Source organism: Zingiber officinale, chromosome 9B (assembly GCF_018446385.1).
Source record: "Zingiber officinale cultivar Zhangliang chromosome 9B, Zo_v1.1, whole genome shotgun sequence".
Classification (NCBI taxonomy): domain Eukaryota; kingdom Viridiplantae; phylum Streptophyta; class Magnoliopsida; order Zingiberales; family Zingiberaceae; genus Zingiber; species Zingiber officinale.
This window is the reverse complement of record NC_056003.1, coordinates 119,532,317-119,551,185: the sequence shown is the minus strand read 5'-3', so window position 1 is coordinate 119,551,185 and position 18,869 is coordinate 119,532,317. Positions and strand designations below refer to the sequence as shown.

At 41.2% G+C, this 18,869-nt stretch overlaps 1 protein-coding gene across 1 annotated transcript; it reads right to left on the bottom strand.

The window, feature by feature from the left end:
- Positions 1–474: 474 nt before the first annotated feature.
- LOC122022489 (probable indole-3-acetic acid-amido synthetase GH3.2) lies at positions 475–3,009 on the bottom strand. The gene is made up of 3 exons (XM_042580510.1): positions 2,662–3,009; positions 2,462–2,563; positions 475–1,994 (listed from the first exon to the last, which is right to left on the bottom strand). The coding sequence occupies exons 1-3, from the start codon at positions 2,961–2,963 to the stop codon at positions 605–607; spliced, it is 1,794 nt and encodes a 597-aa protein (XP_042436444.1). The 5' UTR covers positions 2,964–3,009; the 3' UTR covers positions 475–604.
- Positions 3,010–18,869: the final 15,860 nt, after the last annotated feature.

Genomic DNA, 18,869 nt, shown 5'->3' with positions numbered 1-18,869 from the left:
AAAAGTCACAGTCGCCAAACTAAAGAGACATAAAAAATTGAAGAAACAAATCTTTTTCTCCTATATAAAAGGTGTGTGTTAAGATAGCCAGAGGTATAAAATCTACTAAACAACTATTATATTTTTCCATTCATTTTTCCACTCTTTATCTTTATTTTGACTTGAACATCGGAGGGATAATATCAAGACACGCCTTAACCCCCTTCCAACCTCGTGTTGATTTTTATTTAGGGAAAGGTAGTTTCTAGAAACTCAATTGATCTCATTCATTGCCCAACTAAATCGCCTTCCCTCAATCAACTGACTGCTGAGTTGCCAGCAACCAGTCCCTTCTTATCAACATCCGATCAATTAAAGTCCGATTGCTCTATTTTATATATATATATAATTTTAGATCATTTAATTGAGCTTGTCACATTGAACGAAAGTAAATTAGATCTTATCAAATTTAACCTGTCCAAGCATGGAAGTAAATTTAGAGCTCCAATAAGAACAAGAAATGATATATTGCACTCTAGTGCATAAATATTGGGATACAAATTACGATAAATATATTTATTTATTTATCACGTCGATAGCGATAAGGAATAAGGATGTATACTACTCAATTGCGAGGTTGCGGGGTCCACTTGGGGCAGGCAGGGCTGAAGTAGGCCCCCACGACCCTGGAGTCCAGCAGCTCGATGATCGGCTCGAATGCCACGGCGCGCGGTACCTTGTACTGGTTGATGGACGCGCCGCGCCCTATGGCGTAGTCCATCAGTTCCTCGAACGTGCCGCCGCGCACCACGCGTATCTCCAGCGGCCCGATCGAGCCGTCCGCCGCCCGGCTCTGCCGGTAAACCGAGTTCATCGCCTCCTCCATCTCCAAGCAGCACGCCTCCAGTGCTTCCTTCGGCGGCCACCGGTCCTCCCCCTCCGATCTCACCAGCAACTCCCAGTAGATCACGTAGTGCCCCGGAATCGACCGCGTCTCCGCTTGGCTCGTGTAGTCCACCACGCTCGCGCCCCAGCGCCGCAGCAGCGCCGACGCCCGCTCCACCGCCCGCTGCAGCTCCGCCTCGTCCGTCTTGTCCGACTCGATGCTCAGCAGCACGTTCTTCCGCCGCACGAAGCGGAACTCAGGCGCCGAATTGTAGAACCCCGTCACCTGTAGAATGTCGCCGACTCGGTAGCGGCAGAGCCCGGCGTACGTAGTGATGACCAGCTCGTACTGCTTGCCCACCTCCACTCGAGCCAGGTCGACGAGCTGCAGCGGAGCACCGGTGGCGGCGGAGCCCGAGGAGAGTCCGTCTTCCAGGGGAAGAAACTCGAAGTAGGCCATGTTTGGCATGATGGTGTAGGAGACCTCGCCGGGCTTGCACATCGGTCGGAGGTTGAGCCCGAAGTAGCACTCCGACGAGGCGTACATGGTGCAGGCCATCGGGAGGCCGCCGCTGTAGAACTCCAGCGTGGGGATGTACTGCGCCATGGCGCCGGTCACGATCACGTCCAGGTACTTGGTGTTGGGCCATATCCGGGCGACGATGCCGGCCCAGTCTCCTCCGGCGCACTCCGACTCGATGACCTCCGCCAGCGCCGCGTCGGGCCGCGTGAGCACCTCCGCCACGGCGGCGCGGACGGCCGGGTCGGACACGCGGGGAGTGAGCGTGCCGGTGGCGATGTCATGCGCGAGCTGGCGCCAGTGGAGCTGCAGGAAGCGGATCGCGCGGAGGAGGCCGGAGGCGAAGACAGCGCCGACGCGGAGGACGCGGAGGCGGTGGTGGAGGCCGCAGAGCATCTGGGCGTACATGCTCTGGAAGGCGTCGGGGCAGAGGACGGCGGCGGTGGGGCTCGTGTACACGTTGTAGGGGTCGAAATGGCGGTGGCGGAAGTGATGGCTCTTGTAGTAGCTGGTCAGCACCGGCCGGGCCGGGAGCCCGCCGGCCGTCTTGCTCTCCGCCTTCACGAACAGGAAATACAGCCCCATGCCCTTGTCCAGCCCATCCACATACCTACAATAATCAATTAATTAAATATTTTAGTAAATGCATAAAATATCAGATTATATATTGAAGGGTAATTTAGATATGGTATGATATCATCTATTATATAATTTTACTTATAAGTATATAATCTTTTTCACATATTTTAAATGTGGGACTATATTAATAACTTTGAAACCCCTAATATATATATTCATATATTTGATCTCATTCCTTGATTCATTTGTTAATGTTTATAAGAAAAACATTATTTAGATTATTATATCAATAAAAAAAATTTATTAGCCAATTATTTAAAGGCCTACAAATTCTAAAAGAGAATTCATGAATCATGATGCAGGAATATTGGACTTTGGGTATAGAAGGGATGAATTTTAATGGACTAAATAAAAAAAAGATTGAGATAGAGTCAGATCCATACCTAGAAAAAATACTTAGGTGAATAAATAAAATTTGAATGTCTGATTTGAACTTACAAGTTCATAACAGGCATGAGAAGAGAATAAAGGAGCTGCTTCCTGTCCAACTCTTCTTGGATGGTAGGCATTAACTTCCTCTCGCCGGCCGACGTCCCCGAGCTGCAGCATGCATGCGTTTACGTTCGTAATCCATGAAAATTAATTACCAATTGCATAATTTAATTAATTAATTGAATTAAATTAAATTAATTAATCACCTGGTGAGGAACTCGGTGATGGGATGGCCGGAGAGGATGGCGGAGCAGTCTCCGTCGGCAATCCTTTGGATCTCAGGCCGGACGTCTTCGTACGTAACCACCGGAACCTTGGCCTTGAAGGTGGCTCTGTCCGTGGCGCCGCCGAGGTCGCATTTCTGCTTCAGGTACTCTGCCTCGGAGTTCTGCGTCAGGATCTCGGCCAGCACCCGCTCCTGCACCCGCCCGGCGTTCGCCGTCAGCTCCTCGATGAGCGCCAGCATTTCCGCGTCCTTCTCGCAAGCAGCGACTCCGAGCGCGGCCATCGGTCAGACACTTAAGCTACAAGAAGTAGAAGTTCGGAGGTGATGAATGCCTGAACGGGGAAGGGGAAGGGAGCCGGTATATATAGGCGACCGCGAAGGCGGAGGAGGATCGCTGCGTGCGTGCGTGCATGCATGGACAACTGGAGGGAGAAGGTCGGGAGGGTGTCGGGCGGATGAGGAAGCAGGAAGGGGCCCACGCGGCGGCGGGGGGCGGGAGTGGAAGCGGCAGCCTGGGTCCGGCTGCCGGCTACGCAGGCGTCAGCAGTGCCGTGGCAGTGTTTCGTCATGCGTGGCGTACCCATCGAATGGTCAACGCTAAATAGGTCCGGCGACGATGGTGATTGGACCAATGAGTTTGTTATGGTATTTTTTTAAAGTGTTTTTAAAAATAACTAAATGCTACGTTTTTATTATCAAAGGCATTAAGTATGTATTTAATATCTTAAGATTCATATGATTGGATTGGAGAAGGATGATATGGACTTTGAGGCTACGTGTAAGAGAGGGTATATTTCGATTGTAAGTTGAATTTAAATTCTGTATAAATTTTAAATTTAATTAAGTACCGATAAATCTCCGACATTAGATTGGTTGTGTCTAACATTAGGAACATAAGAAGTGAGCGGAAGATGCAGCAGACGAGAAGAATAACATGGTAAACGAGTCGATGGGTTTGGTGCATCCAAAAAACGAGAAGCTGCGGAAGAGTACATTGGCATACAAGAAGGACGCATGCGGCATTTCTGAGGGATGATAAGCCGGAGCGAAAGACTGCCCTAGAAGAAAAGGCCGAAATTGGATTCGAGTGAGCTCAACTTTGGGTGCCCGGAGAATCACCCAAGCGACTGGAGCAGAAGTCAGGTGCCCGGACCACCCTAGCAGAAGTAGGGGTGCCTCATCAAAGAGACGTTGCTATGGATAACCTTCGATTCAACGTCAGCAACACTCCAAGTGTCCGGACCAATCCAAGTGCCCTGACAAGCATAAATTTTTAATTATCGCCATGTCATTGCAAAGCTGATAGAATTGCACCGCTGGGGCGCCTGGATCGAGTCCAGACGATCAGGAGCACCACGCCATCAAAATAATTATTTCGACTAGTGGATTAAAAATAAAACCTTAGTTATAGGAGTTCAAAACAATACTTGTATTCGAATATTCTCTAATTTTTATTTTCATTTTCTGAGTTGTCAATCGTTGTATGAGTCTTCTCTACCTCTAAGAATTTGCTCGAGGAAGGAGTTTCGATAATGTGCTTCACTTGTCTTGGATTAGCATCCTCCCCAATTACAAACCAAGTAAATCTAGTAGCTTCATTTATTTTTATACAATTTATTTTCATTAATTAACAAGTGCGTCTTAGCTAAAGTTTAAAGAACGAGATGGGCATATTTGTAATTTCAGGATAATTTATCCCCCCTCTTGTCGGTTACATCGGGACCAACACAACATTGTGTGGGAATGTCGCATGTGGCTAGGTGCGTGCTTGTTGCCCATAGCCACACTCAAACCAATGCAGTGACCATTGCCCGCGACCACATAGGGCCGCGTGAGGCGACATCACGAGCTAGTTGCCACCTGCGGCTATGCTAAGTCCACACTCGACGACCGAGTGCAATGTAGTTGCCAATGTCCGTGTGAGTCAACCTCACAGCTAGACCTGACCACGGTTCGGAACCGACGGTTCGACGGTTCGGAACCGCCGGTTCGACGGTTCCAGGCAGGTCGACCCTTAACCTTAACCGCCCAAGACGGTTACGGTTCACGGTTCAGAACCGCCGGTTCACGGTTCGTCACGGTTCGTCACGGTTCAAGATTAATATGTTAATAAAAATTAAAAATTAAACATTAAACATTAAACATTAAAAATTAGAAATTAAAATTTATTAAAAAAAGGGCTTGCACTTATTTAAATTGCCTACGTATCCCTTTAGGGGAATCAAAGCCCACGTAGTTCTTTTACATTTTTATCCTTTTACATTTTCATTCACTTCCATTTCCTGTTCCTGTCGTATTTGTTCCTTCAGTATCAAAATCTTCAACTTCGTCATCTGAAAGTTGCATTCCTTGGATTCTTTTCTCCGCTCTGGTCCAATCGTCCAGTAATGCTTGGGCTTCCAATGAGTCGGGAGACAAAGTTGATCGTCGTTCATCTAATATGTTGCCGCCGGCACTGAACGTCTGCTCCACAGCAACAGTTGACACTAGACAAGCTAAAATTTCTTTTGCGATCACGGAGAGAACGGGAAAGCTTTGAGCCTTCTGTGACCACCACTTTAAGATATCGAAGTTTTCGCTATCTGCTTCATTAAAATCAAAAGAAGTCGTAAAATAATTCTCAAGTTCCTGTGTGGAACTTGAGGATCCCCGTGGACGTTTTGTCCGTTCTTTTAATAAGAGTTGTGCTTTTGTAAGTTTTAAATTACTACTAGTAGTTTGTTGAATTTCAGAAATATTAATTTGTGTTCCATATTTTGCATAATATTGATTATAAATATCATATAAATAAATTCTAACATTATATATAATATTAGCTGGATCAGGGGAAGAAGAATCTTTAATTGGAATTAAAGCATCATAATATAAAGTTAACATTTCTTGTAAAACTTCTAATTTAAATCTAGGATCTAAAGCAAATGCAATTAAATAAATTTCAGGAATTAAATAAAATATTTTTCCCATTTAGTTTTCATAGCTAAGATGCAAGGAGATAAAGATTCATTATTAATATGTTCATTTAAAACTAATACTATATTAGAAAAATTTTCTAAAACTAATTGAGCAGTGGGATAATAAACACCGGAAAGTTGTTCGGTTGCATCATTAAATACTTTTAAAATTTCACAAATACTACTACAAATATTCCATTGTTGTGAAAATAAATATATATTAGCATTAGTGTTTTGTGCAAAAATGAACATAATAATTCTTTATATTGAAATGAATCTTGTAATAATTGGTATGTTGAATTCCAACGTGTTGGTACATCACGTGGAAATTTTTAGGTCTCATTCCATTAATTTTACAAAACCTACCCCATTGTTTCATTATAGATGGATGAGACCATAAATAAGAAATTGCAATTCTAATTGGTTTAATATAACTTTCTAAAATTTTAAACCATCTTGAACACATAAATTTAAAACATGGCATACACAACGAATATGAAAAATAAACCTCTAATAATAGGTTGACAAACAAATTTTAGATCATCTATACAAGCGGTATTAGAACTAGCATTATCTAATGATATTGAAAATATTTTATGAGTTAAACCATATTCTTCTAAAATTAAACATAATAATTATGCGATATTATGAGTATTATGTGATTCATCAAAACTCTATAAGCTAATAATCTTTTTTGGAGATTCCAAGAGTTATCGATCCAATGGCAAGTCACACCCAGATACGAATGTGTTTGCCAATGATCACGCCAAGGATCGGAACATAAAGAAACTGTATTATCGAATTTACTGAATTCATCAATTAAATTCTTTTTCCTTGTTTTACTAATTTTTAAATTGCGAGTCGGTGTAGTCCTAGGAACACGTTTAGCACATGGATTAAGAGATTCTTTACAAAAATCTTCAAATGTGCATTTAGATCCAAAACTAAAAGAAAGATGTTCTACGAAACAAATTTAGCTAATGATTATCTTAATTTATTATCCGAATATAAAAATAAACCGGAATCGGTACTACCGCTAGTTGAAGAAAATCTTGATAATTGTGTTTGAGAACGGTCGAGTCCATATTCCGTCGGGTGCTTCGTTTCTACATGTCGTTTCAACGACCCATAGCCGTCGCCGGCTTGGAATTTGTAGGAAGCATTGCAGTGCTTACATTTTGCACGCATTTCTCCCGACGGAAGAGTGACCTTCTCAAAATGTTTAGTAAAAATAGAAGATTTTAGAGGAGGAAGTTCCCGAACCTTAGAAGTAATTGCATCGGTACTTCCTTGTGTGTCGGGTGTCGGATTCGGAAGATGCTCGATCTCATCATCGGTGGATTGAATGTTGGGGTCCTCCTCCCGCGGATTCATTATTTGCTTTCCCTTCCGAGCTCGAGATGATGCACCTCCGCGGCCTCCTTCCATTGTAATTGAAAATTGAAAACGAAAGCGTGTAGAGATTAGAGAATACGAAAATGAGATTAAGAGTAGAGAAGATGTGTGTGAAAAATGATGAAATGAGCTCTCTATTTATAGAGTTTTGATAGTAATGGACACTAAATCATAGCCATTGATAAAAAAGCGGTCAAATGATCCTAACCGTTGAAAAAAAATACCTAAAAAACCCTCCCAACGGCTATGAACCGCCGGTTCAACCCGCCGGTTAACCGGCGGTTCGCCGGTTTTACATCCAATGAACCGGAACCGGCCCGGCAACTTGCCGGGCCGGTTCCGGTTCGACCCGGCGAACCGGGTCAACGGGCAACCGGCCCGTTGACCCGGTTACGGGCCCGGGCCGGGTCCGGGCCAGACCCGGCCCGGGGTCGGGTCTACTCACAGCTATGCGAGAGGTGTTCTCAATAGCAAGGCATCTTCACAATTGTGAAGAAAAAAAAAAGGCTTTCCGTCCAATTTAGATTGATAATAAATATACTAAAATATCATTCGCAAATGAATTATTAATTCCATCTACGATTAAATAAATAAAAGAAAGACTAATTAAATAGAGAAAAAAATTTCCTGATTAAAATGTTTTCATAATTTTTATCTCTATCCTCCCGAATAAACACATGCTAAGACTTAGAAAACTTATCAAGAAATATTAGTGGAGAAGTCTCTATACAAGGGACAAGGAGATATACCAATTTAGACAAGCTCGCCTTAAATATCGTCAAAATAGTAGAACATGTTGGAATTTAGTCAACTAATAACTAATACCCTTTCCTTGTTCCTTTTTTTTTTCTTTGTTGTTTGTCTTCGTCTATTATTATAATAATAGTTTTTAAAAAATTGCTGTTTGTTTTTTGAACTTTTAGCCAACCATGTTTAGCTTGCATTACATTGCCATCACAATAAATGGCGTTTTCATGTTTGACTGGGGGACAGGATGTTGGGACAGAGCACAAGAGAACAAGGGCATGTCTTTGCATGAGAGGACATTGAAAACGATGCGTGTGACATATTGTCAAACACATGAACTACACACTAGCGAAACCTCAAAATTATGCACGTGCAACTCTCTCAGCGAATCATTTGATTTTGAGATTGTCTGCAATAAGAAGTTTGACTCAAATTTTCTTCTTCTTTTCCTTTTGTAAGACTTTATTTGATTTACTTTAAAAAAAAAAAAAAGGCAAAACGGGATGACTGAGTCGGAATGGCTGGGCCTTATCAGCCCATTTATAGTACATGTTGGGTGAAGGCTAGATGGGCCGGGCCTGATCTGACTGTCATGGGCCATGTTTCCCGTGCAGGTGAACCCACGTCGACGCCACCCAACATCTGTTGCTGCAGTCGGTGTTGCATACCACAACTGTAACAGTCCGCCGTCGGCCACCATGAACGACCTTCGAAGAGGAAGACGCCGAACAGTAGGAGTAACAAATTTTATCTAAAATTACTATTAATCGATTTATTAATCCATTATAGATGTGAGTTTAGTAATTAAGTATCAATTGATTGGGTAGCCATATTGTAGTATAGGATATTGAATATATTACTAGAACCTTCTTTGTTCTTTAGGCTCATGTCTATATATTAGTAAGATCATACCGTAGTATAGGTTACCGAGTATCTTACTAATCATTTATTTGTTATTTAGGCTTATGCATATACGCTAATGAGGTTAAATTGAGATATAGCTATAGAGTGTTATATTGGATATGATTATTCATGTTCTGCTTATCATTATGTTATTATACATTGACAACTATTGTCTCCTATTTGTAATTGAGAGAGTCGTTAGTGACCGTTGATGTATCATGTCGACCATTATTTCTCATTCATGGTTGAGAGAGTCGTCAGCAATCATGATACATACTATTACCCATGGGACTATCCGTGGTAGCGTATTATCGTCCATAGTCCGTAGCTAGATAGCCACATATCCTATCTGCCTACTAGACCAGATAGTGATAGTGTGAGTTCGCCCGTAAATTGTGACATTTATTCGCTTTGACTGTCCACTAGACCGGATAGTAGTAGCATGATTCTGCCCGTAGTTAGTAGCCGGGGAGCTAGATAGCTACCTTATCCTGTCTGCTCACTAGACTAGATAGTGGTAGCATGAATTTGCCCCCCGATAATGACCCTAATTGCCCACTAGATCAGATAATGGTAGCATAAGTTTACATACAGTCAGGACTTGATATATGTTTGTTATACACTTGCTATATGATTGTTTTATATAGGTAGTTTTTGGATGTACTGTATGTGCTCCCGATTTATTAGCTATATCTAGTAGAGTAGGCAATGAAGGATTATGTTGTTGGTCATGGTTTGTTTAGTAAATAATTTTATATCTGCTTCTTGTGTTTATAGTTTTCTTTCTATATCGATTTTGAATTTGTTAGAATAATATAACTTTTACCTTGTTCAGTTGAATATATTCACATGTACATACATACATACATACATTTTCATTCTTAACTTGTTGTGTTGACTTTAAATAGTTTGATATAGATCATTTTCTATATTGTCACTAGGGTACCGTCTATTTTGAAGGATAAGTATACTCTCAGGGTGTGATAATAATAATGGGAATGCAACATATTGTTTTTTTACACTAGAGTATCAAGATCTTACAATCTGATTAATCCTGAGGAGATGGTTTGATCCCATATTCCATCCACCAGATAAATTCAGAAAGTACAATTACTCCTGACATGACACTCTAGTTTTATTAGTAGTTCAATCACTATAGGTATGTCCTGTATGGGAATTGAATCATGATTGCTTAAGAAATGCATCCTACTTTTTACCATCACACCAAACTGGGAGGCGGGAATGCAGTATACTAATAACATCACGTGCTGCACCTCTCTTAATTTTGAGCTACTAAAAATTCATCATGTACTTACATATTCATGGGAAGCATGCGAATTGCATCTAGAGCTACGTCGGATCGATTGGGTTAGTCTATCATGTCAAATAATTTAAGCAGATGAGATTGACCCATTTAAAAATGAACAACACCGCATGGGTTACAAATCTAAGTAGGCCAATCCATGGTGGACTCTGATAAACCCAAGGATTGAAAAGGAAAAAAAAATCCAAAACTTAAAACTAAAATTGAAAACTTAATAGGGTGAGTTGACCTGCCTAATCTGTAGCCTAATTTTAAAAGTTCAAATCTTTTATATATATATATGGGTGACGTGTTTAATTAACCGGCAACCTACAACCCATCTTGGGTTGAGTTAGATAAGATTGGGAATTTCTTAGTCCACCAAAATGGTGGGTCGACCCATCTTGACAGCTCTAATTGCATGAGATCATTTTTGCTGGTTGATGCTTCATCTCTTTTTCTTTTTTCTCTCATTTGATAATTTTCACATTCTAATACTCAAAGGAGAGAGTAGTTGTCCTCTTTGCTTCAAGAGTTAGATCGACACTCTCGTTTGACATTTTTTTGCACTTAGTCTAAATTTTGCCGCGAATAACATTTTTTTATCCTCTATTTTTATAAGATTCTTGATTTATTTTGAGATTGCTATTATTAATTTTTGAAAACAACACTCGATTCTTCACATCTGTTTTACATGAAATTGTTTTAAATGGAAAGAGTATGTTGGCTATATTGTTTTCGTAACCTCATGAATTCTGAAACAAGTAAATCCCACTCAATTCTTAATGACATAAATTTGCATGTTTACAAATACAAATAAGCCCATTGAATAAGAAATAAGATCTAAGAGAGCAATGTAGATGGATGAAGTCATACATCAATAGTTTTCTGCTCAGGTTCTCATTTCCTATCTAGTTCTTCCTAACTTAAATCATAAATTGCATTATACTAGTGCGGTTTATGTCGAATCTATGTGCTCTAAATTAGGGATGTAAATAAATCAAACGGTTCGCGAGCTATTCGGAGCTCAATTCAATAAAAAGCTCGTTCGAGTTCGTTTGTTATCTTATCGAGCCGAGCTCGAGCTTGATTTCGAGCTCGACATTTTATTAAGCCGAGCTCGAGCTTAATGATATTCGGCTCATGAGCTCACGAACATGTTCATTTATAGGCTCGCGAGCTCGGGTTCAAGCTCGGCTCGTTTAAAGGGCTCGTGCTTGAGCTCGGCTCGTTTAAAAGGCTTGAGAACATGTTCATTTTAGGCTCGTGAACTTGAGCTCGAGCTCGACTCGATTAAATGACTCGCGAACATGTTCAATGATGTATTGAGTTTATATTATTTTAGTTGTTAGATTTGTTGAATATTTATTCAAATGAGTTTTCGAACTCGCTTAACAAGCCTACAAAACGAGCCTTAAAACGAACCAAAAAATGAGTTCTAAAATGAGCTTTCTTAACGAGCTCTAAAACGAGCTCGCGTAACGAGTTAGGCTCGTTAACTATGATAATTGAGCTAATAACGAGTCAAGCTTGAACTATTCGCGAGCTTGATAATTCCAAAACGAGCCAAGCTCGTACCTTGTGATAAAAGTCCAATTCGAGCTCGAGCTCGAGCCCGAATATAACTTAAATGAGTTGAACTCGAGCCTAATACTGTTCGAATCGGTTCGACTCATTTACATCCTTACTCTGAATATCATTTATTTGTTCCTGGTTTGTTATGGAATGGATAGAAACTACCTAGTTGTTGTTAGCTAGTTGCAGATTGTAACTTCTACAAATATACACAGCTTTTATGTTTGTGATACTACATAGGAGATAAGAGTTTAAACCTGTTTGGCTACAACTTTCATTTGTGGGGTGTGCATTCTTCTGGTTCAACATTTCGATGAGTTGCTCAATGACCCAATTCAAGGTCACAATCTTGTACAACATGTCGAAAGCAAAGTGTTTGCATTCAATTGAGGTTTGAAAGGCATGAGCATCGTCGTAAAGCCCCGACTCCCAAGGCCAAGAGCTCCTTGGCTAAGGTCATAATGCCCATCTTTAGGCTGTTGAAGATGCATTGAATAGAACTAAATGATGCATCTACATAATTTAATTATTATCATCAATCTCGCAAAACTGAAAATCGAATGCAATGACAAACTGAATTGCTGACCAAAATCGAGAGCCAATGTCATTGATTTCTGGTCATGGAAGAAAATTCCTATAATAACATACCTTTACATGGAGAAGGTTAGGTACCAATGAGACATTTTACACCTACTGATAATTGATCCCTAATTCTCATAGGAGTGACTGAAAGCCCCTTCATGATTAACCAGACTTGGTAACGTCAAGCCTAGGGTGATAGACCCGGTCCTACGAAAGTTTGTCACCAACCACCAGAGTAAATTGGGAAGCACTTGCAACAAGCGGTCTAGAAGCCCAACATCCCTGCCTAGGGTGATCGACTTGACCCTACGAAAATTTCCCATCAGCCAGCAGAGTAAATTGGGAAGCACTTGCGATAAGCGGCCCAAAAGCCCAACATCCCTTAGTTGCATGCCCTATTTGGAGGAAAGATCCTACAAATACGTCATAACTGGAAATCAAACCGTGGGTGCCTGGGAGACTACTGAGCGTCCTTACCGCTACACCATAGCCCCGGAGGTGTTTAAAATGCCCTTCATGCACCATACATTTGATCACTTAAAGGGGTTTAATTTTTAATGACAATTATTATGTGTTGTTAATTCATGTTCCTCCAGCCAAAGACCATGGATGATTGAGCTACCGGAGGATGTGCCAAGGCAGGAGGGGTGATTCCCAAGGATTCGGGGAGAGAGTAAATCGCAGGACTTGAAGAACTCAGCATGAGAGATTAAAATGGGGTCAAGATGAATCTTGGTGTGACAGCTCCTACGCTTAAGTTAGCACATGGCTAGTTGGAGAAAAAATGATGAAGAGTCAAAGTTTGAATGTGTATGTGCATGCACCTGCGCTCACAAAAGTGGGATCCCTTTTGTATGCTCTTCTAGGAAATAGATATAAACCCCATGTTCAAGTTGTGGGGATGCCATGTAAGTCCACATGTCCCTAGTTGCTCCACGTCCTCAACTTATTACGATATCCATGTTCCCCAGAGTGGAGGGGGAGCTGAAGGAGGTCGAATGTGGCCAAGCTAAAGGAGGTCGAACGTGGCCAAGCTAAAGGAGGTCAAGGGTGGCAGAGCTGAAGGAGGTCGGATGTGGCCAATTCTGGCCGAATTTAGTTTAAGTGTGACTATCTTTGCTTCCTTTGACTTGGTTGACAGTTTAGCACAATTGTAGACTTCACGGGCCCACGTGAATGCAACTAGCATTCACCATATCACAAATCTCCCCATTGAGCCTAGTTGAAGGAGGTTTTGGCCCGACTGACTAAACTGTTGTGTTGCATCACATGGTTGGGCGCTAGGTTGGCGTAAGGTAGAGTGATGAGCTATCATATCACCTATTCCAGCTGTCAATCTTCAAATCAGCCGACAAAAAAAGACAAATGTCATAAAGGCGAGGGATAGGCGAGATTGTGAATTCAACATGTGATTAGGATGTCACCCTTAGCATTTAATGCTAGCATGAGTAATCTACCTCGATCTCCGAGACCCACACGTCGCTCTAACAATGAGACATCTGTGATAGGCCCCCTTTGTTTGCCTGATCCAACGGTGAGGCAAAGTTGCCCACCTTTCTCTTGTCACATCGGATGACTTATAATAGTTTGAACTGTTGAGAGAATCGAGTAGCCATCCGAGTCGCCATGATTACAGAGGTTTTAATGGTGACGATAGTTGAGATTGTGGTGATTTGAGTACTCAATCTGGAGGTGGAGAAGAAGACAAACTTATAGGTTAGTTCCATCCTCTTTCTTCCTTTGCTTTCCTTCATCTCCCTTTCTTCTTCCCCCGTCATATCTTCCAGTGAACTGTCGTCCATCTAGTAAGAGCCTATCTGATCGACTTATACAAAAGATGATAGAGATGTGTTGAGGGTGACTTTTAGCATCCCTGTGGATCACAACATTCGGGTGTCGGGGCTAGACAGGCATCCTCATTTGTCGCTGACCGACTGTACTATCATTTTTTATGGCCAGCTAATGGGTGGTCTCTATTTTCCTTATCCCGAAGTTCTTCCAAGAAATTTTTGGATACTTCCAAATTCCTCTCTAACAGTTAGCCCCTAATTCGTTTCGCCTTCTCTGCGATGTCACCCTTATCTTCCGATTGTATCAGATCCCTCTCTGTTCAACTATCTTTCATTATTTCTTTTATCCCAAATAAGGGAAGACTGGATCTTTTACTTTATGATGAGGTCGGGTTGTAATTTTCTAGATGAGTACCCATCTTCCCATAAAGGATGGAAGACCCGCTATGTTTCATTAAATCTCATTTTGGTTATACTTGGTTAACTGACTGGCAAATGGAGCTGCTTATTCCGCTAGCCTTAGGACAATACACTTATTTAGAGGCGGCAGACACCTTGACGGATTTGCACTTTGGTTGAGAATGAAGGACTGCTCTACCATGTCGACTCAAGTCCAAACGAGATCGAGCTATCTTATGCCCTAGGTAAGGTACTTGTTTTTCTTCTATGATGACTAACTAATGATTTTCTATATCCACCACATCACAGGTATTAGCCTATCAAATAGAGACTTAATCCTTCACTCATTGACAATGCACTTTCGAGCATGGATTGTTGGATCGAACCAACATGGATCATAAAAGAAGTACCTTATTATTGTTAGGACATATGGAGATCTAGAGGGGAGGGGTGAATAACTTCGTATGATTCTTTAAACTTGATTAGCAATGGAAAGCTTGAAGTAATGCTAAATCATTCATTTTACTTGATATTCACCTCCTTGAGGTGACTAATCCAAGAGTCTGTCCTTCACTCTCACAGAAACATTATAAAAACTTCCTTCTCGGAGGCAAAGAAACCTTAAAGCTCAAGCACGAGAATAAAAAAAGAGAACACGAAAATACAACAAGAACAAAGAAGTAAATACAAATCCAATAAACACTTTGTGTAAGTACCTATGGATGTTTTGATGTGATCAATCAAGTCAAGTCAAGTTAGGTCTTGTTGTCTTTTGATATCTTGTGTCTAAGTATGCAGGAACTTAGGAGCACAGGAAGTCGAAGGAAAGACAAAGCTAGCGAGAAGGACGACACGAGATAGAGTTGATGGGCTTGGTGCGTCTGAGGGATAAAATGCTGCGAAAGAGTACGCTGGCGGACGAGAAGGGAGAGGGCGATGTTTTCAGGGGACGAGAAGTAGGAGAGAAAAATTGCTCGAGGAGAAGGCTGGAAAACGAGTTCGGGTGAGTCTAATTCCGGATGACAGAGATCACTTAATCAAGTGGAGCTGAAGCAGAAGTTCGGACACAAAAGTTAACTCGAAGTTAACTGGGGTCCGGGCGCCCGGACCCCAAGGTAGCTCGGGGATGCTTCGACTCAGCGACATTGTGCGTCTGGAGATATTCCAAGCGCCCGGACTAGAGAAAATTTATCCAGATCGAGTTGTTGTGATCCATTGTATCGTGGATACAAATTTTATCCATGCCCAGGCACCTCGATCTATTCTAGGCACCCAAAACTTGACTATAAATATAACCCTGATCTCAATAGTTAGAACAATACATTTGTAAACGAATTCTCTGTTGGATCGGGTTGTAGTGAGGCGGGGTGAAAGTATGAATACAGCGGAGAATAAATGACAAAACAATACGAACACAAACGGTTTACTTGGTTCAGATCCTTCGGCGACTCCTACTCCAAGACCCAGGTCCCACGGACCTATCGATGGGTAATCTACTAAAATATTTCTTTCGGTACATCGGAAAGAGGAAATCGAGTACAAGGAAAGTTAGAACAAGTGCAACACACTGCACTTGTTCTTTTATAGTAATTAAGTACAAGGAAATAATTTTGTTACCAACACATTGATGTGAGAGAGCTCGTGTGTAGATTTACTGGTCGCGATAAAAAAATCCTTGGAGCAATAGTCGGGCGCAGCAGAGTCGTAATAGGAGCCCGAAGCAGTCGGAAAGCCGCTTGGATGCGTAGAAGCTCGTATGAGTGTTGTGTTTGAAACTTTGGGCGAGTATTCTTATAAAGAGCTTGGAAGGCACCTTCCATAGCCATTAAGATGCCTCCAACTCGAGAAATTTGATCCCGAATAGCCCGCGCCTTCCATAGCATTTGAAGGCGCCTTCGGGTACTGTTCATCCAAAGACTTTTTGCTCCTTTTGCTATGCAAATTGTGTTAGTCGTCCAAAACTAAAATATCTAACCTGTAAAACAAAATTAGCACAGTGAAAAATTAAAAGTAATAATTAGTTGTTGTCCTCCCATGACCAAGAACTAGTCAAGATTTCATATTAGAGATCCAAAATAGACCTAACCTGGACTGGCGCCTACTGTCCCTCAACCGGGACACGTCCTCACAAAGTCACTCTCCTCCAGTGACTTACTTTTACTTACCATCTTGCAGCCAGTTGGTTGACTAGTCTTCTGGCCCACAGGTCTTCATGTCAGTTGTCTGGTCCGTAGACCCAACTGGACTTTTGCCGGTTGTCTGGTTCCGCTGATCCAACTAGACTTCCTGCCAGATATTCGGTCAGCCCGTTGACCTATTTGGACTTCGTACCAGCTATTCGATCCCGTAAACCTAGTTGAATTTCAGCCTGGTGTATGGTCCTTTGGATTTGTCAATTCCTGCACACTTGGTAACGCAATTAGATCACAAAACACCTAACTTAACTCACTTGTCATTCATCAAAATCTGAGTTAGACCGTTAGTGTAAACTGCACCAACATTCTCTTTCTGTTCTACTACTTTTGTGAGTTGTCAATGTTGTAAGAGGCTACTCTGCCCAGAAAGAGATTTTAGTGAGCTTCATTTATCTAGGATTAACAATCCTCTAATTACAAACCTAGTAAATATTTCTTCCCTCTGTGTTTATTTTATGTGTTTACTTTCTATTTATAAACAAGTATTTTTCTAACTTAGTCCGAAGTTCAAGAAAGGTTTATTTTTCAATTTCAAGTAATTCATCCCCCTCTTGTCGACCTCTAAGGGACCAACACCTTGCTCTTGATCTCTTATTATTCAGAAATATCTCTTGTTGACTCGAAAATGTAGCAACACTTTGCTCCAAAATCACCAAGAATCAGCTTGAATGAACTATGCTTCAAATCTCCACAAAATCCCTTTTTTAGGGTTCCTTCGACACCTATTAATCGATTAGGCTTACCCCTAATCCATTGTTATGTCAGACGACCATTCAAGGAGCTACGGAATGACTCTTTTTTGAATCTCTAATTGATTGATGAGTTATACCAATTGATTAGAAAGACTCTAATCAATTACCTAATCGATTCTAAGGATTTCTGTGCTATCACAAAAAGGCCCTCAATCATTTATCCTAATTGATTGGTTTGACCTTAATCGATTGCCCAATCTATTCCAACACCTTTTATGAATACTGAGTCACTTTTTCATGTTTTTGAAAATCACGAGAAAACACAATGGAAAAAAGAAAGAAAAAAATCAAACAATAACACAATTTCATTTTACTTGGTTTGGAGTCTTCGATGACTCTTATTCCAAGGCTCACACTCGTCGATTGATTTCATTAGGCAATCACTATAAGCTAGAATAAGTTTACAAAATTTAAGTACAAAACTAATGATATCGACAACAGGAAAAATAATTGCTTGAGCATGTTGGTTGTCGAAGCAACCTTTCGGTGTCGTAGGAGTTTTCTCAGAGTAGCGTATGAGTATGAAAGTTGGAGCAAATGATCTCTTAAAGCTTTTGGTTGAAGTCCTTTTTATAGGCTTTTTCCAGGCTCTCAGACCACCCCCAGTCACCTCTAATGAGGTCTATCTGATCTTGAGACTTCACTGACTTATTCATGTCCGGGCACCTGGACCGTTGACATGTCCACCCCTCATCAAAGCTCTATCTCTGAAGGTCCATCCATCTCCTAGAGCCCGGATTGATCTGGGAGGCTAGACTCTAATGTGTGATGGTCAATCAAAATATGCCAGATCATCTACTCAGGTGCCTCAGTTTGGGCCAATCTAGGCACCTAGACTCGGTCGGGGTGCCCGGACCTTCGAGCACTTAGAAATCCTTTTTCCAACCATCTGATTTCCTACATCACAAGGTTAGTACAACCAAGTATAACTTGCAAAACAGAGTTAGTATAAAATAAAATAATTATTAATTAGATTTTATCTTACCAAGACCAGGGTAGTGCTGTAAACGAGCCGAGTCGAGCTCGAGCCAGTCTTAGCTCGAGCTCGGCTCGACTCGATTTAAGTTAGCTCGGCTCGAGCTCGAGCTCGATCAATCTTGTAAATTTAAGCTCGAGCTTGGCTCGATCATTTAATCCAAGGCTCGAGCTCGACTCGAAAAGCTCGAATTAAATTCAAGCTTTCAAGCTCGAGCTCGAGCTCGAGCTCGAGCCAAAGTCATAACCTAAGTCATTTTTTAAATTCTACAATGTAGAATACAAAATTGCAGATTATCAGTTTTCTAAAACAATCCATAGAATTTTAAAATTGTCAGAATTTAAAAACTAAAATATTCATAACCTAAGCCAATTTTTCTGTAAATCAAATATCAAACAATAACAACTTTAAATAAAAAATGACCAAATTCCTCTCTAAAAGACTAAAACTAAACATCAAAACACCAATTATTCATAAAAGAAAAAACTACTTGAACTGTTGAACATCACAAATTCACAAGTCACAACACAAATATATAATAAAAAAAACATAAATCAAAAACACAATTATATGATAAAACACTATTCTTGTTGCCAAAATACCAAACTTCATCTCAAATT

Coding starts and splice junctions, on each gene's coding strand:
- LOC122022489 (XM_042580510.1), bottom strand. CDS start 2,963: ATGGCCGCGCTCGGAGTCGCTGCTTGCGAGAAGGACGCGGAAATGCTG. Junction 2,564..2,661: donor ATCACCGAGTTCCTCACCAG/GTGATTAATTAA, acceptor TGCATGCTGCAG/CTCGGGGACGTCGGCCGGCG. Junction 1,995..2,461: donor CTCATGCCTGTTATGAACTT/GTAAGTTCAAAT, acceptor TGATTATTGTAG/GTATGTGGATGGGCTGGACA.